This window comes from Cynocephalus volans, chromosome 7 (genome assembly GCF_027409185.1).
Source record: "Cynocephalus volans isolate mCynVol1 chromosome 7, mCynVol1.pri, whole genome shotgun sequence".
Classification (NCBI taxonomy): domain Eukaryota; kingdom Metazoa; phylum Chordata; class Mammalia; order Dermoptera; family Cynocephalidae; genus Cynocephalus; species Cynocephalus volans.
In genome coordinates, this window is record NC_084466.1 from 12,971,047 (window position 1) to 12,998,211 (window position 27,165).

Sequence of the window (27,165 nt, forward strand, 5' to 3'; positions counted from 1 at the left end):
TTATGGCCACTCATGAACAAGTACAAGGAGGTGAAACACCTGAGACTCCAGTAGGCTAAGGTTGAGCACAGAGACACTCTGCCTTCTTGTTCCATGCGCATATTGAACAAGTATCCTGGCCAAGGTCTGCTTAGTGCCATCATGTTTTTTGCATTTTTGTGTCTTTTTAGCAGGAGAGAGGATGTTGATTTAACTGTTTAAAATGGCCCCCAAGCATCATGCTTAAGTGCTGGCTGGTGTTCCTAAGTGCAAAGCAGCTGTGTGTGCCTTACAGAGAAAACGTGCGTGCGACAAGCTTGGTTCAGGCATGCATTATGTCCTGTAGGCTGGAGTTGTGAATTCATTACTAATAAATCAACAATAGATATTAAATAAGATGCCTTTCAACAGAAACATCCATAAAACAAGGTTATCTACACTTTCCTTAGGAGCAATAGTTCAGTATTCACTAATACAGCGATCACAGTGCCTTTAGAGAACATGACTGCCACAAATAACAAGAATCAACTATACATCCAGTAAATACTAAAACTTGTTTCAAAACATCAAAATCATCTTCCAGCAGGCAAGTAAAGTTAAAATGTTCTCAATGAACCCTGAAAAAAATAACAGCAAATCATTTCTGCATTTTCACAGATTTCGCTTCTTTGCAAGAAAGGCTCTGAAAAAACAAAACATTAACTACTTTTCTACTTGTGGATTAAAATTATTCTCAAATGAGTAAGATTTAGATGACGTGTTGTAATTTTTCTACACAGTCGTATAATGAACTTGCATATATCTGTCTCCACTATGCAACAATTAACAGAGCCACTCTTGATTTATCTATGCTACGTGTGCACTTTTCTCCCAGACCCAACCCATTTTCTTTCTTTTAATTTTAAAGCAAATCCCAAATTAGGTATCATTTCATCTGTAAGACTTCCATCTCTTTTTCTATAAGTACTCTTTAGTACTCACACTTAAAAAAATAACAAGAACTCCTTTATAGCATTTAATATCCAGTTAATATTCAAATTTCACTGATCACCTCATAAATATATTTTTACAGCCCATTTCTTTGAATCAGGATCCAAAAAAGGTCCAGGCACTGCATTTGATTGGTTTTTATATCTTAAGATTCTTTCCATCTGTACTGCCCCTCACCATTTTTTGGCCCATGACCTGGTCATTTTCTTCACATTCTTGGTTTTGCAGCATGCAACCTCATAGTGTCTTTTAACATTCATATAATATTTCTATTTTGTATAAACTGCTAGTTAGATCTAGAGCCTGGATTAGATTCAAGTTGGACTGTGGTAGGGGTGGGGGCAAGAATACTTCACAGATGGGAAGTGTACTTTTTACTGTCTCCCTTACGGTGATGCTAGGATTAATTGATGGGCTCAGGTGTTATAAATCTTATTTACCTATTATAAATAGTCCTGCATTAACTTAATGGATATATATGTAGATGACATTTCAACAATATCTGGCTGACAAAACTAATGCAACCAAAAGAAGAAAACCTAACTAAAGATTAATGTCACAATATGTTGGAGAATCTCAGTGCATTTGAGTAAAACTCTGTTTTTGCCCTGCTTGGTCTTGTCCTCCCTCTTATCATAAACCTTGTTAGTGATACTCAGAGGTATGAGCAACCTTTACCATTGCCCTCAAAGCACAGGGAAACATTCGTCCTCTAGGAACTAAAAACTACATATTCCATTTTGTTTTAAAACTACACTTTTTCATTTATTTTACATATTAATATTTATTTTAATATTTCACAGTGCACAAATACATAACAAGTCAACTATTAATGATCAGTTCTAGTTTTTTTTATCTTGATTTGATTCCTACTATTTTAAATTTTCCTTTTTTCTAAATTAATAGATGAGATGTTCACATAAAAAAAACAACATTTCTAGACAGAGAGAAGAAACAAATAAAAATCATGCCTCAAGGTTCCCAGTCTGTGAAAGATTTCTATCCCAGGTAATAAGACTTGAGTAGGTTTTGAATAAAAAGAGAGTTAATTGAATTGAAAGTGATAAGGCAGGCAAGAAAACACAAAACTGCAAAAGAAGTTTGTCAGAGACTACTACTTTTCCACCAGCACTGTTTCTCCCCTTGTCTCACCTTTTCTCCCCTTGTCTCTAGAATTTTAGCTGAGTATGTGGTTGCTTTAGGAAAAAAGACATTTCCAAGCTAAGTGCTCAACTTCAGATCAACACCAAGTAGTCAACCCTGGCAGCTTCAGGAGCCTTCCTAAAGACACAGGCCGAGCATTCCCTTTGCCTTTTCTTCTTCCTTCCTCCTCATATTCTGGCCCCAGGCCATGAGACAGAGGGCCACATCCCACGTGGGCTACAACAGGCAATTCTTCATAGCATTGTGGCTGGTTTCTAAGCGTATGCCTTTCAACAGACAGGAAGTGGAAGCTGGCCGTTTCATAAGGCCTGGGCCAGAAACTGGTACAGCACCACTTCTACGTATGCTATTGATCAGGCAGTCACAGACCACAGAATCAAGGGGAGAGGACCCAGATTCTTCCCCTCACTGCTCAATGAGAGAAGTGTCCAAGGATTTGGGGAACATGTTTTAAAAATATTATACCATACAATATTTTTAAAAACTAATATGCAAGGATACTTCAAAAAGTTCATGGAGAGATTTGTATTATCTTTCAATTCTATTTTTCCATGAAATTTTGTAAGTACCTTGTAACTAAAATTGGGTTTAATTTTTACCATTATCCTGTGATTAAAAATTCACTCATATTCACACTTACTCTTTTCAGAAATTATACCCACATTATATATCAAGATATGCTAGCTATGTTGATTCTTGGCTGTATTTCTTGGTGCCTGGTAATTAAAATTAACTATATCCACCCAAATGGGGATTTTTAAGAACAGAGAGAATACCAGAATATATACAAATACCAACCTAGCATAAAATTAGAAATGCAGCTCCATGAAATCGCTACACCAAACACATGAAAGGTGGCCTACAGAAGCAGCCAAAGTGACTCTGATAAGTCAAGAAATTTCCAAGAACCATGCCCCAGAAGCTCTTTCATGGCAGGATAAATTCAGGATCAACTTTATGAAACTTTTGCCAACATGAGAGCCTAGAAGGCATATATTCCAGAAATTCTATGAAAAACCAATAGATTCTATACTACCTGGAAGCCTGTAGAAGTCACAGTTGGCTGTCTACTCAACTTTCTCCTCTAATAAAAATCCATTTCTTTTGCAAGTATTCTCTCACTTTTATGCACTAAAGTTACTGAGGAAGATCAAGAGACAAATTCTTAATCATAAAAAAACAAATATGCATTAATAGAGTCTACATAAATATTAAAGCAATTTTAGCCAATTAAATGAAAAAGAAATATTAAAAAGTACATAAAAGCAGCCTGTTCTATAAATGTTCATTGGGAAAGTCTTACCTTGGTGCTTCCTCTACCACTTTCTGATTTCTTCTCTGAATTGAGCACTCTCTTTCATTAAGCCACAAAGCATTCCCGTGTTTATCACCTAAAACCTGAAACAGCAATGCCACTTGAGAAAACACATAGCCACACCCATAGAGTACATGCCCAGTTAACATTTGCAAACTCAACATCTCTTGGTTTTTAATACTCAAATCTCATAGAACATATGTACCTCTCAAACCATTCTTTTGGTTGATATTAATAGAAAAAAACTTTATATTTACAACCCCAAAACTAAGTAAAACATTTTCATCAAAAAGATTTTAGGAAAATATTCTCATGTTACATTTCAAATACAGTGAATAAAACATCAGAATCAATTGTGCAAATTTTGTGAAGGACACAGTGTCAATAAAGGGAATATATGTTCTGAATGTCAATGGTGCTTAGGACAGCCACCACAGAGTTATTACACACATCTGTTTATTGTTAACATTATTAAATGTTTGTTGATCAGGAAATGATACTTTATGCTTTTACATCCAATATGTAGCCTGTTCTTTATATACGAATGTCTTCACTATGGTTTATTTTGTTACAGGAAACTAGTAAAAGGTCTGGGGTTAATGTATAACACATTATGATATTTCCCATTTGAAATAATAGGAAATAAGCTGGGATTGCCAGATAAAATATAAGACACCCAGTTTAAATTTGAATTTCTTATAAACAATGAATAAATTTTTAGTAAAATTATTAGTCGAATAATTTTTTAGTAAAAAGTATGAACGGGACATACTTTTATTTAAAAAAAAATAGTGTTTATCCGGAATTGAAATGTAACATGTATCTTTATCAGCTAAATCTGGAAACTGCAAAACAGGTTCTTCATTAATGTTTTTGTCTAGAATGTCTGACTTTCAGAAATGGATTAATCTATTTTCAGGATTAAGGAGACGTATATTTTTAAATGCATATGTTAGGATCACAGAGGTAAGACCTGCTTTAGAATCCAAAAGATTGGACATTAATTTTAGCTCCAAACAGCTATGCAACCCCCTGGACAAATCATTCTGTTTCTTCATGCTTTATAAATAGCAGATAATATCATCTTAATATTTTATATGGCTGCTGAAAAAAATCAAATCAAAAAAGACCATGGTTATAGCAGGTATAGTAAGCTACAAAGTGAATAGTTAATATATGACTGCAAAGTTAATTTTTAGGAATAAAATCTATCTAAAATTCAAGAATGAATCCAAGCAATGAAGGAAAATACTAATGAAATGCCAATAAGTTAGAATCTTACTTCTAAGACTCAAAGGTGGCTACATGAAATAAATCTAAAATATTTTAAATCATTAAAATAACTCTCAACCTCTTTTTTTATTCTGATTGATAAGAAAGCAAAAGTAGCATTTCTCAATGTCTAAGAAATAAAGCTAAAATAACCAAGAATTCTCAGAAGTATTTCCAATTATAAAATATTAGATTCATACATAGAATAACAGTTTTTTTCTACATTATGTATAGTCTCCCAGTTCATTTTACAAAGTTCTGTGCATTTAGTAGGCATTCACCTAAAGGGACTTGATGATTCATCCCATTTAATAAATGAGGGGCTAAGTAACCAGAAAATATTATGAATAAAAGCACTTGTTAATCCTTAAATGCATTATGAGTTTTTTAAAACTTTTAATATAGCCCTTTACCAATGTACCTGTACTAAATATGGAAAAATCCGCAAGCTATACTGTTTCCTGAAAAAAGCTTCATTATGATAGACTGCTCCATATAATTCAAGCCCATTAGCATTCCTGGACCCAGCCCAGAAAATGCCAGTGGTCCCTGGCTGAGAAACACTGATTTAAGCCACACAGAGCAGTGCCATTCACAGTGCCAGCACAGTTTCAGTATGGGAAAGGATGAAGTACATGACAGCTCATGTAAAAAAAAAAATAACAGGTGATAAACATATTTATTTCATAGTCTACATATGGATGGATATTCAAGAAACAGTAATAATGCTCACATCCAGGGATAGAAATCAGGGGGCGTGGATACAGGGTAAAAGGGTTATTTACTTTTTGTTGAAAATACCCTTTGTTGTGTGCACAAATACCTAATATAAATAAATAAATGAAAGCTGAAGAAAAATAAATAAATTTTAAAACGTTCCAAGTATAGATCTGATATGGGAAACATTTGTGTTGCATTTTCAGCTATGTTTAAAAATACCACCCAGATTGTATGCCATGGCAAATAAAAATAAACCGGAAAGCTGACATAGATATATAATTAACACAAACTAACAAACATTTATTGAGTATTAGTACTGTGAAAGACAATGGGCTGGTTTCTGGGGATAACAAATGAATAAGACCTAGTCTCCACCCTCAAGGATCTCGTGATCTATCAGGAAACTCAGATATCTAAAGATAAAATATCATAAGCGATTTCCAGTATGGAACAAGTGCTAGGTGGGGGATTATAGGGAAGAAAAAAATTAATTCTGCTCCTAGGATCTTACAGGAAACACAACCCTAACACTTTCCCTAAATTACAGACTTAAAAATCCAACCGGGACTGGCCGGTTAGCTCAGTTGGTTACAGCATGGTGCTGATAACTCCAAGGTCCAGGGTTCCATCCCTGCACTGGCCAGCTGCAAAAAAAAAAAAAAAGTCCAACTACCCACTCAACACCTACACTTTGATATCTAATGGGCATCTCAACCTTGATTTGTCCAACTTATAACCTGTTTATTCTCCCAAAATATGCATTTCCCACTATCTTTCCCATCTCAGTAAAAGACAGTCCCATTCTTCCAATTTCTCAGGCCAAAACCCTAAAGTCATCTTTGATGCCTTATTTTTCTCTTATACATCACATCTTCCTTCACAATATATCCAGAATTCAATCATGCCTCACCATCTCTACCGCCAACACACTGGCCCAAGACAACATCATTTCTTGCCAGAATTACTGCAAGAACTTCCTAAGGGATCTCTCAGCTCCAATCCCTGGCTTTCAGTTGCTAAGAACCAGTGACTACTGTGTGCCTCCCTTTTGCAACCTTGGTGAATGGGGGAATTTATTGCAGTGTCATATCTTTTTCTCATCATTGTTTGTTGGATAAGTGGGTGTCAGACTGTCCCTAAATTCAGAGGTCCTTGCAGCAGCAGAACTGTTCTTAAGCAATCATACACAAGAAGTCTCACCCAGACCTGGACCAAATTTGAAGGGAGACCCTGGTCTTGGAAGGAAGGTGGGTATATTGTTTATGGAAGGACATGATCATTGGGGGCCCAAGAATGAGTTGTGGTAGCTTCTATCCCAAGATGGTCCCCCAGACAACACAAATCCTGATATTCCCACCCTTGTATAATCCCAAACAGCAAGGATTCTAGGCTGGCCAAGTAGCTTGGAAAATTTGACAAAAGTCATTCTGTACCAGTTCTGAGCCTAAACCTTAAAAAGGCAGGACAGGTATTTCAAGTAGCTCTGACCAGTGACTTAAGAATTCTGAATTTCCTTGTAGAAATGCCACATGGAGAAGCAATGTGGATGCCCCGACTTCATAGCAAAAGGCCCCACTGTGCCAGCATCTCAGCTGAGCTCAGTCTTCATGCCATCCCTCCAAGGTACCTGACATCCCACCTTCCAAATCAGTCAAGCTCCAACATGACTGCTGCCCTGAAGAATACTGTGAGAAGAAAAAGAAAGCCCCGATGAACCCAATCAAGCCACAGAATCATGAGAAATACAGTGGACCCTTGAACAACATGGGTTTCAACTGCATGGGTCCACTCACACATTTTTTTTTCAATAAATATACTGTATTCGAAAAATTTTGGTTAGGTATGTGATGAATTCATGACATACCTAACCAAAGAGTCAAGTAGCCTACTAACAATAGGCTATGAGTAGTTAACTAGTTAAGTCTGAGAGGAGTCAAAAGTTGTACCCGGAGCCCACTTCATTCCCCAGCCTGTTGGGGCTGCTGCATGAGCCCAAGGTGGGGCCCCATTTCCCTGTCAGCCTCATTGCCACCTTTCTTGAACTGGGGTCCTGCCCAGGCAGCTCCATGCTCTGCCCTGGGGCTTGGGAGGTGACCTCTGTGGGTTCCATATAGCCTGAGAGTCCACCAATCTTGACCCTACACCTGCCCCTTAGGGGCAACTTCTAGGAGATCGAAGGCCACAGACCTTATTCCCAGTAGTCTGCCAAAGCCTCACACACACTCACAGCGTTGAATCTGAAAGACAGAAAGTGTCGCCCTTAAACCTACGACCCACCACCATTCTTGACTCTCAGCCCAGCGGTTGGGGTCCTCCCCCACTCTTCCACCCTGCTGCAGTTCTAGACGCCTGCCTCCACCAATCCCACAAAGCTCAATAAATACTAAGAGATCTGCTGGGGAAAAAAAAAAAGTAATACTCAGATTTTCTACTGTGTGGGGAAAAAGGGGTGTTGTTCAAAGTTCAACTGTAGTTAAATGTGGTGTGTGTGTGTGTGCTTTCTTCTTATTGTGGCAAAATAATACAACAACATGAAATTTACCATTTTAACAATTTTTAAGTGTACAGTTCAATGGCATTAAGTACATTCACATTGTGGTGCAGCCTTAACTGTTGTTTTAAATCACTGCATTTTGAGGTAGTTTGTCACTTAGCAAAAGATAACCACAACATACAAAATAAAAAAGTAGATTTATTCAAGGTCAAAATACAAAAATCGATTATATTTCTATACATGAGCAACAAACAATAAGTAAATGAAATTTAGAAAATAATGCTTATAATAGCATCAAAATTATCAAATATGTAGAAATAAATCTAATGAAAGATATACAAAACCTCTATACTCAAAACTATGAAACAGTTCTGAGAGGAATTAAAAAAGACTTAAATAAATGAAGAGATATTCCAGTTCATCACTTGGAAAATTTAATATTGACAATTAGACAATTCAATATTGTTAAGATGTCAATTCTCCCCAGAATAATCTCTAGATTCAATAAAACCCAAATCCAAATCCCACTGTGGGGGGAGGGGGGAGTGGCAAGGGGAAACAGGTTGACAGGTAAAGTCTAAACTTTACATGGAAATTCAAAGAATCTAAGAGCCAAACTCTCTGAAGAAAAACAATAAACCTAGAGCACTATAGAACCAGATCTCTAGACTTATTGTAAAATGAAAATAATGAAAACAATGACCAAATCTCCCTTAATTTACAAATGGTCACTGCAATAAAGGTGCTCAACATCAATACTTATCAGTGTAATGCAAAGAAAATAAGGAGATACCATCACACATCCACCAAGATAGCTAAACATTTAAAAAACTGAGAATACAGAGTATTGAAAAGGATGACATCAATGGAAACTCTCCCATACTGCTCGTGGGAGTATATGTTAGCACACACACAGGGCCTGCTAAAACTAAACATAACCTTACTATGTAATCCATTGATATCTCTTCTCAGTATATCCAAAAGAATGTATATGTCTATAAAAAGACATAACAGTTTATTCATAATATTAAAAAACTGGAAACAACCTAACGATCCATCAACAGGAAAATGAATAAATTGAGGGTCATTCAAACAATGAAACACCACTGAACAATTTTTAAAAGCAAATGATAATACAGGGTCTTATAGAAGAATCTGAAAGACATGATGTTGTGTGAAATAGCACAGACATACGAAGTTTGAAAATAGACAAAACTCATCTATGATGTTAGATGTCACAACAAACAGTTGCCGGTAATGGCCAAAGAGAGGGATTGACTGGGAAGGGGTATGAAGAACTCTTCTGGTTTAAATGATCCATACCTAGATCTAGTTGGTCATTATATAGTTATACATGTGTATAAAAATTTTATTGTATTGTACACTTAAGATTTGTGGACTTCACTGTATATATGTGATACCTTAATTTAGAAAATATAAAAACAAAAACTCAACAATCAAAAACATAACCTACTAGCTTCAGAAAAAAATAAATTATGTTCAATGTTTTTAAACTACCAACTAATTATATATGTTTGCACATTTTTTTCCCACTGTGGAAAATTTGAGGATCTACATGAAGATTTTTCTACCCATGTGTAATACCTATGCAAAGTTATCATGAAACTTAAAAAACTGACTTTGAATATAGGACTTTGTTATTTTATAACCTCATCACAAAGGACAAGGTCAGAAAATAACCCTTTATTTAGTTTTATGATTCTCAATCCACACCAAATTAAAATAAAAATATACTTAAAATTTCATGATTTTTAAAGTGATATTTATTAACAGTTGTAATGGTTATGTATCAATTCATAGTCATAATGTGTAAAATTAGCACAAAGGCATTTTAAAAAAATGGAAACTTCAGCAGACTTGTTCTTTCATTCTACGTTTTATTTCAAAAAACCTGTTTTCTTTTGCCAAAATCCACATCCCCACAACCATTTTAATGACTGAAGTAAAATCTTAATCTGATTTAAAAAGATGATTTATTCTTCTCTATACAACCAGCTCCTAGCAGAATACCCGTGCAGCAAGGCACACAGACATTTGGTGAAGTAAAAAGACACAGTAGTCCAGGGCAGGCACTCTTCCTTTAAAAATAACCCAAAATAGCCCAGTCTTAAAAGGGGACTGGATGATTCTGCAAGTGGCACATATTAAGCCTCATCTGACATCTGAGGACGGCTTCTTTTCAGAGGTAGGTTCTTGTATCATTCCCATCCCAACCAATACCTTAGCACTTTGACCATAAGTATACCAGATTCCTGAAGCAGGTGATCAATTTATTTTGTATGTATTTAAACATACCAAAACAATTCAAATTCCTCTAAGTAGAAGAAACGCTATGTTTCCAATAGGATCAACTGATACTGTTTTAAAGTCATTTAAGATATACAAACCTGGATTTCTATATGACGAGGGTTATCAATAAATTTTTCTATTAGTAGTCTATCATCACCAAAACTAGAAGCAGCTTCTTGAGATGAAAATCTAAAACCATCCCTGTAAGTAAAAAAGGAAAACAGTAAGACTAAAAAAACAAATACAGTCCTCATTATAAAGAAAACAAAATCAATTAAATATTTATTTTGGCTTACTTCTGAATAAAGCAGAAAAAAACATCACTCAATGTGCAAATAACTAAATTAACTTTCATTGAATTGCAACTCTTCCACTTACTAGCTCCATGACCTTTGGTGAATCATTTAACTTACGTGATCCAAGATTTTCTATCAGAACAGGAATACTGATACTTATTTCACCAACTGTTAAATATGAGATTTTAATCAACCATATAGAGCATATAAAATTTATTCTACTTCTTCAACCCTAATATACCTTAACTCCACTAATAAAAATATAAAAATGCATATCCACTTGATCCATAAGTCAGAACATGCAAACAAAAATGTAAAAGGCCTAGCCAAATGCACAACTAGAGTATAACTACAGCAAATATACACATCGAGACTGAACATACAATAGAAGGATTCTCGAGAGCATTTCCTGATGTTTTAAATACACACCTTGAAATGCACTGGTCTCCCACACACCCACATAGGTCATTACAATTCTTTCCTCTTTAAAAGTGTCCAAAATTAATAATAAGAAGGCAAAAGTATAATTTTTGGAAATAAAAATATGAATTTAATTATTGCTTTATATATTTTACTCCCAAACTACAATAATTTAAATCATTATTATTAAAACATGCTTACTAAATTCATAATAAAATGGACTCATTTGCTATACATTAAAAACTCAAACTTGCTTACTTAAAACTAATTGAGTAAATTATTTTCCATTCATGGATATGTTCAGAACACAAAACTTAATTTCTTTTACATCTAATAAATTGTTCCTCCAGCTTTATTTTTTTTGCTCAGCGTTGCTTTGGCTATGCGTGGTCTTTTGTTATTCCATATAAATGTCTGGATAGTTCTTTCCATTTCTGAGAAAAATGTCTTTGGAATTTTGATGGGGATTGCATTAAATTTGTATATCACTTTCGGTAGTATGGACATTTTCACTATGTTGATTCTTCCAATCCAAGAGCATGGGATATCTTTCCATCTTCTTGTATCCTCTCTAATTTCTCTCAGCAGTGGTTTGTAGTTCTCATTATAGAGATTTTTCACATCCTTGGTTAACTCAATTCCTAAGTATTTTATTTTTTTGGTGGCTATTGTAAATGGACAGGCTTTCTTGATTTCTCTTTCTGCATGTTCACTATTGGAGAATAGAAATGCTACTGATTTTTGTGTGTTGATTTTGTATCCTGCTACTGTGCTGAAATCATTTATCACCTCCAAGAGTTTTTTTGTAGAGGCTTTAGGCTGTATGGTAGTGGCATAAAAACAGACACACTGATCAATGGAATAGAATAGAGAATCCAGAAATCAACTCACACACCTACAGCCATCTGATCTTTGACAAAGGCACCAAGCTATACACTGGGGAAGAGACTGCCTCTTTAGCAAATGGTGCTGGGAGAACTGGATATCAATATGCAGGAGAATGAAATTAGACCCATACCTTTCACCATACATTAAACTCAACTCAAAATAGATTAAAGAATTAAATATACACCCTGAAACAATAAAACTTCTTAAAGAAAACATAGGAGAGACACTTCAGGAAATAGGACTAGACACAGACTTCATGAATATGACCCCAAAAGCACGGGCAACCAAAGGAAAAATAAACAAATGGGATTATATCAAACTAAAAAGCTTCTGCACAGCAAAGGAAACAATTAAAAGAGTTAAAAGACAACCAACAGAGTGAGAGAAAATATTTGCAAAATATACATCTGACAAAGGATTAATATCCAGAATATACAAGGAACTCAAACAACTTTACAAAAAAAAACAAGCAACCCAATCAAAAAATGGGCAAAAGAGCTAAGTAGGCATTTCTCTAAGGAAGATATACAAATGGCCAACAGACATATGAAAAAATGCTCAACATCACTCAGCATCTGGGAAATGCAAATCAAAACCACATTGAGATACCATCTAACCCCAGTTAGGATGGCTAAAATCCAAAAGACTCTGAACGATAAATGCTGGCGAGGTTGCGGAGAAAAAGGAACTCTCATACATTGTTGGTGGGACTGCAAAATGGTGCAGCCTCTATGGAAAATGGTATGGAGGTTCCTCAAACAATTGCAGATAGATCTGCCATATGACCCAGCTATCCCACTGTTGGGAATATACCCAGAGGAATGGAAATCATCAAGTCGAAGGTATACCTGTTCCCCAGTGTTCATCGCAGCACTCTTTACAATAGCCAAGAGTTGGAACCAGCCCAAATGTCCATCATCAGATGAGTGGATACGGAAAATGTGATATATCCACACAATGGAATACTACTCAGCTATAAAAATGAATGAAATACTGCCATTTGCAACAACATGGATGGACCTTGAGAGAATTATATTAAGTGAAACAAGTCAGGCACAGAAAGAGAAATACCACATGTTCTCACTTATTGGTGGGAGCTAAAAATTAATATATAAATTCACACACACACACACACACACAAAAAAAAAAAAAAAAAAAAACGGGGGGGGGGAAGACATAACAACTACAATTCCTTGAAGTTAATACGACAAGCAAACAGAAAGGACATTGTTGGGTGGGAGGAGAGAGAGAGAGGAGGGAGGGGGGTTTCGGTAATGGGCCACAATAACCAACCACATTGTATATCGACAAAATAAAATTAAAAAAAAAAAAAAAAATTCTTCTAATCCTTTTATCTGCAAACAGTCCATCTGGCAATATTTGAAACAAATATCTGATATGTTTGCTTTTGTCCTTAAAACATACAACGTTGCAGGTAAACGCTAACTAGAAGACAAATTTCAAAATATTGCAAAAATCTCCTATTTCTCAGAGTTCTCAGAAAAAAAGGTACTAGGTTTTCTTAGTCTTCCTTTATATCTTTGATTTAGGGGAATGGAGTTTAGATCTCAGGAGAATGCAAATTTCAAAAAAAACAGCAGCACAATAAACCATTGTTTTTAATATTACATAACCAACTTGTGTGTGTGTGTGTGTGTGTGTGTGTGTGTGTGTGTGTGTGTGTGTGTGTGACCGGTAAGGGGATCGCAACCCTTGGCGTGGCATCGTCCACACCGCGCTCAGCCAGTGAGCGCACCGGCCATCCCTATATAGGATCCGATTTCTGAGTAAGGTTTGGATTCCACTGTACTGGATGGCTTTCACACTAACTAATCCAGCTTTCTGTCCCTAAGAGATTTAAAAGGGAAGGGACTAGAGAAGGACAAAAGGAAAGGGGAGGGAAGCAAAGGGGCAGGGAAGGAAAAAGAAATGAAGCAAAGTAAAGTGAAGGGAGAGAAGAGAAGAGAAAAGGAAGAAGAATTAACCACATGGAAGACCAGATTACTTCTGGGTGGAGGAAGGGCAGGAGATGCAACAGTAACAATAAAATAATTCAGTGATTTTTCATCTCCCCTCCCACCTCCAAAAAATGATATAAATCTCTCCTACTGCCAAACCTGAAAAGAAAGAATATAAATCTGAATAGAGTCCCTTAACACCTGCTTGTACTAGGCAGTTCTTTGAACAATTCTTTTCTAATCACTACAATGTCATCAATGCATTGGATTTTTTAAAATTTTGTTTTAAAAGTTACTTTTTATTTCTGAAACTAGTAATAAGTGTTCTAAATTTACAAGAGTGCAGTGTATATAAAAGATATACAGTAATTTCAAACAGACGGAAAAAGAATATTTCACGCTATAAAATTATTAAAGTAATTCACTACTTTTATGGACTAGCAAGTACATACTGAGATAATACATAAACTCTCAATAAAATTATGACTGCTCTTAAATATAGTTGGTTCAAATCTTTAGACTACATTCAGAATTATACAGCTAAATGTTAGTAATTTCTGCCTAGAAAACAGAATCACAACTATAATTTTTAAAAATACACTGTAAGAATAAAAAGAAAATCCTTTGTTAATGCTTAAGACAGTAAAAACTTTTCTATAATAAGATAATCATCTTCAAAATATAAATAAAGAAGTTTTCTGCATAACTTTCAATTTATTTTCCCATACAAGAGAGTAAAAATTAAATGGTTATTATAATTATTCCATTGTGCTTCTGGTATCTGTTTACCTGTCAGTTTAATAAAACTCTCGTAACTGCAATTTTCATCAAAAGTATATTTTGGACAGCCTCTCACCTGGTCTCTTCATTATCCCAAGCGATGCGCATGCCTTTCCCACCACCACCTGCTGAGGCCTTGATCATGACAGGGTAGCCTAACAGCAGGGAAGAATTAGACAGAAGTTCAGACTTTGATCATTTGGATGTATGAACATGACAACTGACCACATGTTCAATAACGCAGAAGACAATAACTAATTTATTTAAAAGTTCCTTTCTTTAGAGTCAGGAAAATAACACCAGTGTAATGATCTTATTATATATTTTTAAAATGAGAGTGTGACCATTTTAAAAGAAAAAATGCTACTGGTATCCATAAACATAACATTTTCCCCAGTAATGAAATAAAAGCTAAGAAAACATAAATAAGTTGACAGTGAATTCCAAAAACATAAGTACAGTATTAATTAATCAAAGATATATAAAGCAACTTATACAGCACCACAAAACACACACACACACAAACACAGACACGCATGTGTATGATTCCCCAAAACTGCTGTTTGCAGACATAACAAATTAAAATCCCTTTTTTCAAAAGTAGTGATTTTCAGGTACTAGAGATATTTTTATCTGAAAAATCACAGGGAACCCTTGCAACTTTTATCAGCAAAACTGGCATAATGGCAGTGGGAAAAATCAAACATGGTTTCTATATTTTGGGCTGCAGCAGAAGATCCAGGGCTCACTGACAATGGAGAAACTGTTGCACTATTCCATATATTCAACAGGGTATTATGAAAATACAAAGTAAGGTCTAAAACAAAGGGCATTTCCAGCTGAAGTTTATAAGAGAAAAATGAAACCATAAAATTGTCATTAGTTACAAGATTGACTATTCAAATTAGTTAATGTAAAGCAAAATTTTGACTCCAAGAGTCATATATAACGATCTATCAAGAAAAGGTGTAAAATCTCCTTCCTTAGAGGTTTTCTGAAAACAAGGTGGAGATACTCATAAGCCTGAGACCATTTCTTTATGATGTTTTCTGAAGAAGAGGTCAGTGAGCCCTTAGCAGACCCTTCCAAGACTATGGTGCTCAACTAGCACTAAACTGTAGCTACAGGATCCTTAGAGAAACAGGGTGGAGAAGGCCAAATGTCACAGAACTTTTGACCCCTAAACCACAGAACATCACTCTTAACTTCAACTTAGTTAAAACAACACTCACTTCCTAAATATTTCATAATTATCTCAATTTTAAAAATTTTACATATGCTATGTTTATGTGGGGATAGCATTTTAAAAACAATGCTAAGTACAGTGAGAAGAACATACTGTTCTTACATTGGGAGCCTTATAATCCAAGAAAAGAGAGGAAAAGGATCCAAACAATTTTATCACTGGGGATTCAAAAAAAGAAAAGGATCATAGGAAGACAGATAGAAAAGGTAATAAGCAAAGTACATTATGGAAAGGGTCATTTTAATGAAGCTATGGAGGATGAGCAGGATTTGAACATTTCAGACAGGAATAGTGGAAACAAAGCAGAGGTAGGAAGCATGGGACAAGTTTAAGAAACGACTAAAACACTTCAGTTGAAGTATGAAATGTCTGTAGGATGGTGGAGAAAAAGACAACCAAAAACACAGACTGGGGGCAAAGTACGGAAGGTTTTGCATGCTTTGATTCTTGATCCTCGTGAGATGATGCATGATTTTTGATCCTGCATGAGAGTGGTAAGAATGGCATTTGCCTTCTTCAGTGCAGCAGTCCACAATGAATGTCACATAAAGGAATTAGACTGAAATCAGTAAAGAAGAATTAGCCTGTTTTTGAGGAGTGAAGAAACACTACCCAAAAATTCAAAACTGGCATGCCTGCAGAAATCCCATTTATAACAATTTAAGGCCTTTTTAACACAAATGGATCCATACCCCCCCGAAAAACATGTTATCAATTCACCATCAAAAACTATTTATCCATGAGACAGGAAACCACAAGAGGTGTGATATCCAAACCCATATCTCTACCATATTCAGTTCCTTCTAAGGATTAGGAAATTTGCAGTTTTTCTGATTCTAGTACTAATTTTATTTTAGTCATTTACTACAGACCCTGGACTATTCACTGATTCATGAGTTTCAAAATAACACAGGAAAATTGTCCTTGCTCACAAGGAACTAGCTGGGGAAACAAAACACACAAAATAATTTGCCAACAAGAAATTACTATATGTTCAGAAAATGCGAGAAGTCATTAGAAAATAAGGCAAGATGGTCTCCCAAAAAAAGGCAATGCAGCATTAGACCTGTGAATACATGTAAACCAGGAAGGCAAGATTCCCTGATAAAACGCTAACAAGCTAAATAGAAAAAGGCTGGGAAGGAAGGAGGGAGAAACTGGCAGAAGTTAGTGACACTGACTCATACTTTAATCTTTGAGTTATATTCTGAACTAATATAAAGATAAGGTTTTTACTCTCCGTACAATGGAAAAACACAATCTAGACATCTGAAGAGTAAGGAAAAGAATATTCCACGTAGATGATGTTACATAATATCAAACAGCCCAGTCGCCCTCATCCCTACTTTCTTCTTGTGTCTCTGCCACTCTAGTTAAGGTAAGTCATAGGGTGCCAGGAAATGAAAGAAGAAGGACAAAAGATTCAGTCAAAAATTGGCATTCCTAGGAAAATCAGAAATGATTGACAAGTTGATGGTTACTGCTCCTCTCACCTAATCTGGACATGAAATTTCCACTAACGTCCTTTCACATTTTACTCTCTCCTGGAGCACTTACTCCTGTGTTTGGCTTTTGTTTATAACGCACTTGTTTAATTTTATGTTCTTCAGTTGACATATGTTTGACACAGAACAACATTATCATAATAAAACAAATTCTACAAGGCTTTTAAAAGGCAGCTTATTGCCTGGTATGAAGAGATTGTTTCTTTAATAAAAAACATATTCAGGTCCTAGTGCTCTTCCCACATTTTTCCTGACCTTTCTGATCTCACTGGATGCCTACAGTTACCACCTTACCTCACCCCAGACCCAGGGGGACATGCAACCCGACCACCAGCACTCCAACCCCAACACGGAGGAGTTCTCCATTCCTCAGCTCCCTTCTGCACAATTACAGAAACTGATGCTTCCAAAAAGAAATCTACAAAATAGGAAAAAATACTTAAAGAAATACAGAAACTTAGGTTACCAAAGCAATAAAAGATTTCTTCCTACTTTTCTGCCCTCAGCTTTCAAGGGCAGGTTTAGCTGCAGGACAAGACATCCTCTCTGGTTTCCTTGACTCCCAACAATCAGCGTGTCTTACTTTCCACCACAAAGCAAATAGTCTCCTTTGTGACTCTACCACCAAATTTTCATTCATCAGCTCAAAAATGTTTACTGAATATATGCTATGTGCCAAACACTGATCTGGCTCTGGGGGATACAAAAACAAACAATTCATAAAGTTCTCTCCTCTCATGGAGCCTACTATGTTGTAGAAAAAATATACAAATATACATGCACCTAAATAGACATGCACATATTTTATATATATATATATATAATGTAAGATAATGATAAGTGCTACAGTAAAAACAGAGGAATGTAACTGAGAGAGATTAGGGTTACTTTCCTTTGAAAAGTCTTCTCTGAAAAAATCAATATTTAAATTGAGATCTAAATGACAAGAAAGAGCCAGCCCTCTGTAAATCATCATGAGGGAGTTATATTCCTGACAGAAGGAACAGGCTGGAAAGTGTTATACAGGAGAGGCAAATGACTTAATACAGTATCTTTTTTAAGATCACTTTGGCTGTTATGCAAAGAATGAATTGTAAAAGAGCAAAGGTGGAAAGAGGGAGACTGATTAGAAAGCCTTTGCAGTGGTCTAGGTGACAGACAGATAGCTGTGGCTCAGACTTGGCTAGTAGCAATAGAAAGAGAGAAAGACAAAGACTTGAAGTTTGTTTAAGAGTTAGAGTCAGCGATAGTTTGGATGTGGAAGATAAGGGAATGAAAGAAGACTCTAGGAGCTTTCCCATTTAGCTACACATTCTAAGTCATAAAGAACTATCTTTTTTGACCAACTGATATAGCACCATGTTTACGTACACAAGACACAATAAATAACCTCACTCTTCAAGCAAAATCTACCACACACATGGCAGCATAACCTGGTAATTTAAAAGCTAACAAAATGACATCTTAATGACACAACAGTAATAAGTTATAAAATGAAAAAGTATGTAGTTTTCTACATACTTTTTAATTCAAGGTTTCTTGAATTAAAATTTCATAGAATAGAATAACTAATAGAGAAAGAAAAGTAAAAAGAAGGGAAAAGTGAAATATTTCTCAGGAAATGTCCTATTCCTAATTTAGTGGTGTTAATCAGAAACCTCTCATGGATCAAAAAGAAGGTGTGATGGGGGGAAGTGAGGTTTGCTTCTTTTAAAAACAGTTGGGAAACACCTATAACTAATTGTACTTTTATTTCCTAAAAGAAAGGTTCAAAGTAAAAAGAAAATGGAAGATATTACAGGGAGTAGGACAGTCCTCTAGATGGACAGAACAGGCCCTGATAACTGGAATGGAATCTCAGAAGAGAAAATAAAAGACCCAGAGAAAAAAAAGATCTGAGACAGACTGGAAGGAGGTCCCCAGATGAAAGCTGCGCATTAGAATCGCAGGGCAACGGCTATCATGCATTGCATTTGTCATATTCCTTTACGTTCCTTTAATGTAAAGTAGTTCATTTGCCTTCTTGTTTTTTGTGGGTTTTTTGAGGGAGGGAGTGCTGACTTGTTTTTGGTTGGGGTTTTTTTTTTTTGGTCAGGGGGCACAGGTCATTCAGGATAGCAATATATTTTTTAAGAAACCAGGCTGGTTGTTTTACTAAATATTCCACAACTTGAATATATGTGCTTAGGTACTCATTAGATTTGGGATAAAAAAAAAATTTTAAATACTAGATAGCTGATGTACCATCATTCTAGCATCACATCAGAAAGCAAAAAAAAAGTCCATTTGTCCTATTACTGATAAAGTTAGGCTTGATTACTTGCCCAAGTTAGTGTCCATTAAATTTCCTCATGAAAAATATGACATTTTATCATTGTAATTAGCAAATAATCTGTAGATTGACACTTTGAAACTCTGAATATCCTATATCCATACAATATTTTACCCACTGGTAATAATGAACATTAATGACTCTTTCTCTAATCAATTTTTACATTATTCACTACAGAATGAGTTTTTAAAAAAGATCTTTGTAGTCATTGTTGTTTCTCCAGTGACTGAAACAGTGCCTAGAGAATAATATGGAAAATAATAGTTACTAAGTAAATGTATTAATTAACAAGCCAAGTAGCCATAAGTCATTTATTTTTACTGCTATGATATAGTTCACCTTATGAACATACCGCATCATTATGCATTCTACTATAAATGGCCAGATTGTATCCAGTTCCATTTATACCTACAATGTCCTCATGAATATTTTTGTACTTGTCACCTTGAATCCTGTATAAGAGGTTCCTTAAATACATGTCTAAGAGTACAACTGCTAGATGGTATGCAACTCTTATAAATTCTTTACTTAAAAAAATCAAATCTATTCACTTTTCTTTATCTCCACTGTCACAATACTTACACAGACTACCATCATCTCTTGACAGCACTCCTGTAATGGCATCCTAACAGAACTCCTCCCTACTACTACAGTTGTCCCCATCCAAGTCATACAGTGGTCAGTAAAATCTTCTCAAGACATATATAAGATCACATCTCTCTCCTGCCCAGAACTCTAATGAGTTTGCATTGTACTAAAAAAAAATACATATATAATGAAATACAAATTATGAACCCAAGGATAGGCAGTGTGGAAGGTAGACAGAGATGGCCTAATATATACTAGTTTAATCAGAATACCAGAAAGGGCTATGCTAGACTTGCCCTAAGAAAAAGTATTAATCTGAACATCAATTAATTAACTTGCCAAACAAAATAATAAAGGTAACGAATCCAAACATATAATACAACATTCACAATGCCTAGAATCCAATAAAAAATTAAGAGATATGCAGAGACAAAATGTGATCCATATCAGGAGGAAATAGCTGACAGAAACAAACCCAGAGGAATGACCCTAAAATTGCTGTTAGAAATACTTTAAGTATTACAGCTATTACAAATATGGGAAAGGATTTAAAGGGGAAAAAATTCACATGATAAACAAACAGAAAATATTAAAAAATTTTTAAAAAGAATTACTAGGTATAAAAATAAAAACACTGAAAGGAAAAAGTCCAACAATGTATAAAAAGAATTGTATACGATGACCACATGGGATTTATTCCAGGTATGCAATGCTGATTCAACATTCAAAAATCAATTAATATAATCTAATCCATCACATCAACAGGCATAAGAAGAAAAATCATATGATCATATCAATATATGCATAAAAAGCATCTGACAAAATTCAACACCATTGAGTTCGGCAAACTAGGAATAAAGGGAAACTTCTTGCACTTGATAAAGAGTATCTACTTAATGGTGAGAAACTGGATGCCTCCCCTCTAAGATGAGGAAAAAGGCAAGGATGTCCACTCTTCATACTCCTATTCAACATCCTACTGCAGGTTCTAATTTATGCAGTATGCCAAGAAAAGGAAATAAAGGATAAACAGACTGGGAAGGAAGAAATAAAACTGTCTTTGTTAGCAGATAACATGATTGTCTATAAAGGAAATCCAAAAGAATCAGCAACATCAAAATTTTTGGAATAAGCAAGGTTGCAGGATATAAGGTTAATATACAAAAGTTTATCGCATTCCTATATACCAGCAATGAACAATTGTAATTTGAAATTAAAAACATAGTATCATTTACATCAGTACCAAAACAAATGAAATAGGCATCAATCTAAAAAAAAAAAAAAAAAATGTATAGTCTATGAGGAAAACTACAAAATTCTGATGAAAAAAGTCAATGAAGACCTAAACAGAGAGATATTTCACATTCATGGATAGGAAGATTCCATATTGTTAATATATCAATTCTCTCCAACTTGATCTATAGATTCAACACAATCCAAGTCAAAATCCCAGCAAGTTATTTTGTGGATATCAACGAACTTATTCTAAAGTTTATATGGAAAAGCAAAACAGAATAGCCAACACAATATTGAAGGAAAAGAACAAATTCAAAAGACTAACAGTTTCAAATTTCAAGACTCACTATAAAGCTATGATAATCAAGATAGCATGGTATTGATGAAAGACTAGACAAATTAATCAATGGAACAAAATAGAGAGCCCAGAAATATATCCACACAAATATAGTCAACTGAATTTTGACAGAGGAGCAAAGGCAAGTCAATGTAGATAGTCTTTCCAACAAATAGTGCTAGAACAACTGGATATTCGTATGTAAAAAAAAATCAATCTAGGAGCTGGCCAGTTAGGTCAATTGGTTAGAGCAGTCATCAGCTCAGTTGGTTAGTGTGTGGTGCTGATAACATCAAGGTCAAGGATTTAGATCCCTGTACCAGCCAGCTGCCAAAAAAAAAAAGGATCTAGACATAGTCCTCATATCTTTCACAAAATTTAATTGAAAATGGAACGTAGACCTAAATATACAATGCAAAACTATAAAATTTCTAGGAGAGAAATAGAAGAAAATCTAGGTGACCCTGGTTTGGTGATGAGTTTTTATATAAAAAGTACAATCCATGAAAAACAATTGAAAAATTGAACTTTCTCACTTCTGCTCTGTAAAAGACACTCTTAAAAGAATGAAAACACATCATAGACTGGGAGAAAATATTGAAACAAATACCTGGTAAAGAACTTGTATCCAAAATATACAGAGCTCTTAAAATTCAACAATTAGAAAACAAACAATGTAATTGAAAAATGGGCAAAAGATTTGAATAGACACCTCAATAAATAAGATACACAGATGGCAAACAAGAACATAAAAAGATTCTCAACATCGTATGTCATCAGGGAATTGCAAATTAAAACAAAATACTACTACCTATTAGAATGGCTAAAATCCAAAACACTGACAACACATATTGTTGGCAAAGATGAAAAACACTTGAAGGAATGTCTGTCTCCCAGTTGAAATTTCTACAGCAAACACTGAAAGAATAGAAAAAGAGTGGAAAATTTCCATCACAGTTTACAAGGTGGGAGAGGAAAATGGAATAAGAAAGACAGATTTTTTTTTAATTATCATAAAATAAAGCCAAGAAAGAAGAAATTGAAACAAATAATGGAACAAGCAAAAATAAAAAGTAGGTAATATAAATAAATCAAAATATAGTAATAAATGCAATCATTGTAAATAGATGAATCTCTTGAGTTAAAAGACAGGTACTGCCAGTCTGAATAGAAAAAAAATTAAAATCCATATACTTATAAGAGATACTCCTAAAATAACAGTTCAATGGCAGATGGAAAAGATGGCAAAAAATACAAGGGTAAGACCAAAATAAGATTATGTAAGCATATTAATGTCACATAAAATCAGACTTGGAGGCAAAATAAAATATTAGTTGTGACATTTTGATAAAAAATAAAATTAGCCAAGAAGAGACATGTTACACTATAATACACCTAATATCTTAACAGAGGCAAAACTTGACAAACAAGGAAAAATTGGGAAATCCACATTTTCAAAAATGGATAGACTAAATATCCAAAAACATCACTAGAAAATTTGAATATCCTAATAAGTAGGCTTGACCTACTGAATCATCTATAAAACATGGCATACCATAATTTGAGAATATACATTCTTTTCAGGCACACATGGACTATGGATTTAGAGTGACTTACTCCTTGACCATAAAGCAATTTTCATAAAATCTAAAAGATTCTAAACGAAAAAGATCATATTCACTGACCACAAAGCAATTACGATAGAAATAAATAATAAAACAAAATACTGAATTTTTTCACTTATTTAAAACCACATGGCTAAATAATCAGTCAAAAATATGAAAATACTTCAAAATGAATAATCATGAAAAATATATATCAAAATTATAAAATGGGTTCTCTGTCCAGATCCCCAGTTCAGAACATTCCACAACTGCTGGAAGTATTGGCAACCGACAGCTGACTTGTCCTCTGCTTTGTGCTTTAGGTCTTGCACCTTCTTAGGAGCAGCCCACACCCATTAGTTAGCTGATGCAGGTGTATAAAGGCTCAATACCCTTGCCCCGATTTGGGACGACGAAGAAAGACCAACCAATACTCAGAGATCTCTGCAGGACTAGCTGAGGTCTTTGTTAAGACAGAATTTCAAGCCAGTTCAGTTTCTCCCTCTGTCCAGTTTCCTTTACTACTCCACAGGTGTGGGTGCCAAGAGTATTTGCCCAATAAACTCCCAGAGTCTGCATTTCAAGGATCCCAAGCTGTGATAGAGAAGTACGTCTGAAATGTGATGTAAGCAAGACATGACACTAACTTAAAATTAAACAAGGAGAGCAGCAGCAATATAAATGGAGAGAAGTAGATGAATTCAAAAAATATTTAGGAGATGATGATGATGACCTGCAAATTCCAAAACCACATAATGAGATACAATAGTAAAAACTGAATCATGGAGAAAGCCTCTTCACTGATCATCCAAACTGAGACCTCTCTATTTCCTCCTCTGTGATTTGTGACACTGCAGACGGTAGAAACTCCATCAGCTTAGGTCTCCGAACAATGTCAGCACAGGAAAAAAATAACTCCTCCCCACCCCACAACCTGACCGATGGGAAGTGAACACGTAGGATAAAGAGAAAGTAAATCTTTGCTGTTTAAAGTCACAGAGGAGGTGCAATAAAAATGTGGTACACACAATTTCTGACAAAGACAACTGTATAAACTCAAATAAAAATTAGCACATTACTAGAATTTTCCAAGGAATCTAATTCAAAATTTATTAGGAAATTTGTCTCCCACACCCCACGTAGATATGTTGAAAAGTTCCTATTGTAGATACAAACGAGATCATTTAGATTCAAGCAAATTGGGGAAATGAATACTTTTATCAGTGCATTATTCATTTTGTGTTTATTTGATCATAATTTTCTACTGATTTTATTATTGCCTTTTAATTACAAGTTAGTTATATTTAGCTTAGTTTCATCATTATCAATTTGGTTTCAGTGTACCATTTGGGTTGGCACACTTCAAACTGAGGTGATACACATTTGCATAAATAGGATTTGGGGTCTATAATTATCCAGTTAATTAGTAAACATATATGCATTGCAGTCCAACTATGAATTATCTACATCTCTATTACCACTGCATATAATATAATAAATATACAATCCCTAGAAATTGTACTTACAGGTAATTCTGAGATTTTTCCACGGGAAATAAGAAGTGTGAAGTGGGCACAAAATACTTTGCCTTTCCTCAGTTGGTCATATACACACATACATACATAAACAACTTTATAAATATATTTAGTTTAAATAAGAATGAACGAATACTGTACACATAAAGATATAATCAAGATGTGTTGTAGGCTATAATAAACTAATACATAATACTATTGGTTTGGCTAAGAGAAGCAACTATAATTTTTGGAAAACTGATTTTGTCCATTTCCCTCTACTCAGGCAAATAAAAAATACTAGAGTCATAACTCCACTCCGGAGATCAGAAATTAGTGCACTTCAGTGTACAGATGAGAGCAGAAGGCATTCCCAGACAGGAAATTTCCAAATAAAAACCAATGTTTTTTCACATTACAGTGTGTTTCCACATTACTGCTTGTACATTATACACAGCCTTTTGTAACAAAGTAATAGAAAGAGGAAAAAGAAAAGGTAGGCAAGAATGAACAATAAAACAAGAGAAAGAAGATGAAGGACTGAGAGAAACAAAAAGAGAGGGAGAGGGAGCAAACACAGTAAAGAGAACCTGCACAAGTATGCGTAAACCCAAAAGTGTATGTTGGAATAATAAAAGAAAATATAAGCACCCAACTGATGGTGGGAAAGAAAGAAGAAAAAGGCCACAGAACACATGTTCCCATCTCCAAGGGAATACCATTCTAACCTCAACTGACCACATTACTTCAACAATAAGAAAATAGCAAAATAAACATCTCATTCTTTAATGGATTTCACAAAGAATGTTTCAACACCATTTACTTATTAAATCTCCTTAGATATTAAACATATCTTCTACTGAAGACCAAATTGGCAAATAAACTAACAGGATGTAAAATTATGAATAAGGTATAAGTGCAATATTTTTTCAAAGGTTTCTTCAATATAACCTTAACCACAGTCATATACAACATGTGAAAAATTTTCTAAGCAGCACAAAACAAATAGAGGAAATAAAAGATTTTGGGCTTAGCCAAGTATTTTTATCCCTCTTAAGTCTGAACAATTTATTCTTCTGGGTAAACAATATGAGCAACTATTTTTTAATGTTATACCATGACAAAAAGAAGATGGGAAGAACAGGCAAAGGAAAATAGCCAGGGCAGAGAAGAAAGAACTACTGTAGACCCTATATGCTAACCAGACACAGAGGCAGACACAGAAGACTAATGTAAAGAAGAGGCAAAGGAGAGAGCCTAACGTTCAAAGAACATAAGCTGTTATTTATGGGCATTGTTTAGCGTACAGGCAATAAACTTCAGTAAAAGACACATGCATTTTTAATCTTAGATTCCTAAAAACTTCCACTGGTCCAGCCTAATGAACACAGGAATAGCCTACAAGAATTGATGAGTAGTAGTCATTAACAAGCACATACTGAATTTACCTGAATAATTCTAGATCATTTTGTTTCAATTACCTACTTGCTGACAGTTTATCATGTTTTGCTTAATTCCTGTTTTTCCTCAGGTATCCCCAGTACAAAAATGGCGATTAAGGAAAAAAAGTAAGGAAATTATACTCAAATCGTGGCCTATAAAGGAAGCTTAAAATGTGTGATTACTTAATTCGTGTCTATCTTTATATATAAATTTCTATTTGGATTTATTCACTCCATAACTATTTGCTCAATATATACTCTGTGATATGCATTGTCTCGATCTTTATTTGTTTGTTTGTTTGTTTGTTTGTTTGTTTTTTGCAGCTAGCTAGTACAAGGATCTGAACCCTTGACCTTGGTGCTGTAACACCGCACTCTAACCAACTGAGCTAACTGGCCAGCCTACATTGTCTTAAGTACTAAAAATACAAAGAAAAGTAACCTATGGTCAATTTTACTATAAAATAGTAACCAAAACAATCATTTGCAAAGATAAATAGAATTTATTTATTGCAGAGAATCCCACAGTATTTTAAGAGAAAAGCAATCCATCAAGATAAATCACTTAAAGGGGTAAGGATTATTTCCATATCAAACTAAGTCTTGGGAGCATTATAGGGCAAGGAAAACACTTTATGAGATATTATTCCAGTTTGATATTATTTTCTCCTTTAACAATTCTTTATAACTCAAGCATCACTCTTTCTTTTAATAATTACTTGAGAAAAATGTTTACTCTTCTGTTGTTCGGGTAGAATGGTCTATATATGTCTAT

General features: G+C 34.7%; 1 protein-coding gene across 5 annotated transcripts in view; it reads right to left on the reverse strand.

Moving 5' to 3' along the window:
- Positions 1-27,165, reverse strand: part of PCCA (propionyl-CoA carboxylase subunit alpha) — a 411,013-nt gene that overhangs the window by 234,665 nt on the left and 149,183 nt on the right. For all 5 annotated transcript variants that reach the window (XM_063101797.1, XM_063101799.1, XM_063101796.1 and 2 more), the window contains 3 exons: positions 14,663-14,741; positions 10,343-10,445; positions 3,437-3,531 (listed from right to left, as the gene is read on the reverse strand). In XM_063101797.1, coding sequence (XP_062957867.1) covers positions 3,437-3,531; positions 10,343-10,445; positions 14,663-14,741 — 277 coding nt within the window. The remainder of the gene's footprint in view (positions 1-3,436; positions 3,532-10,342; positions 10,446-14,662; positions 14,742-27,165) is intronic.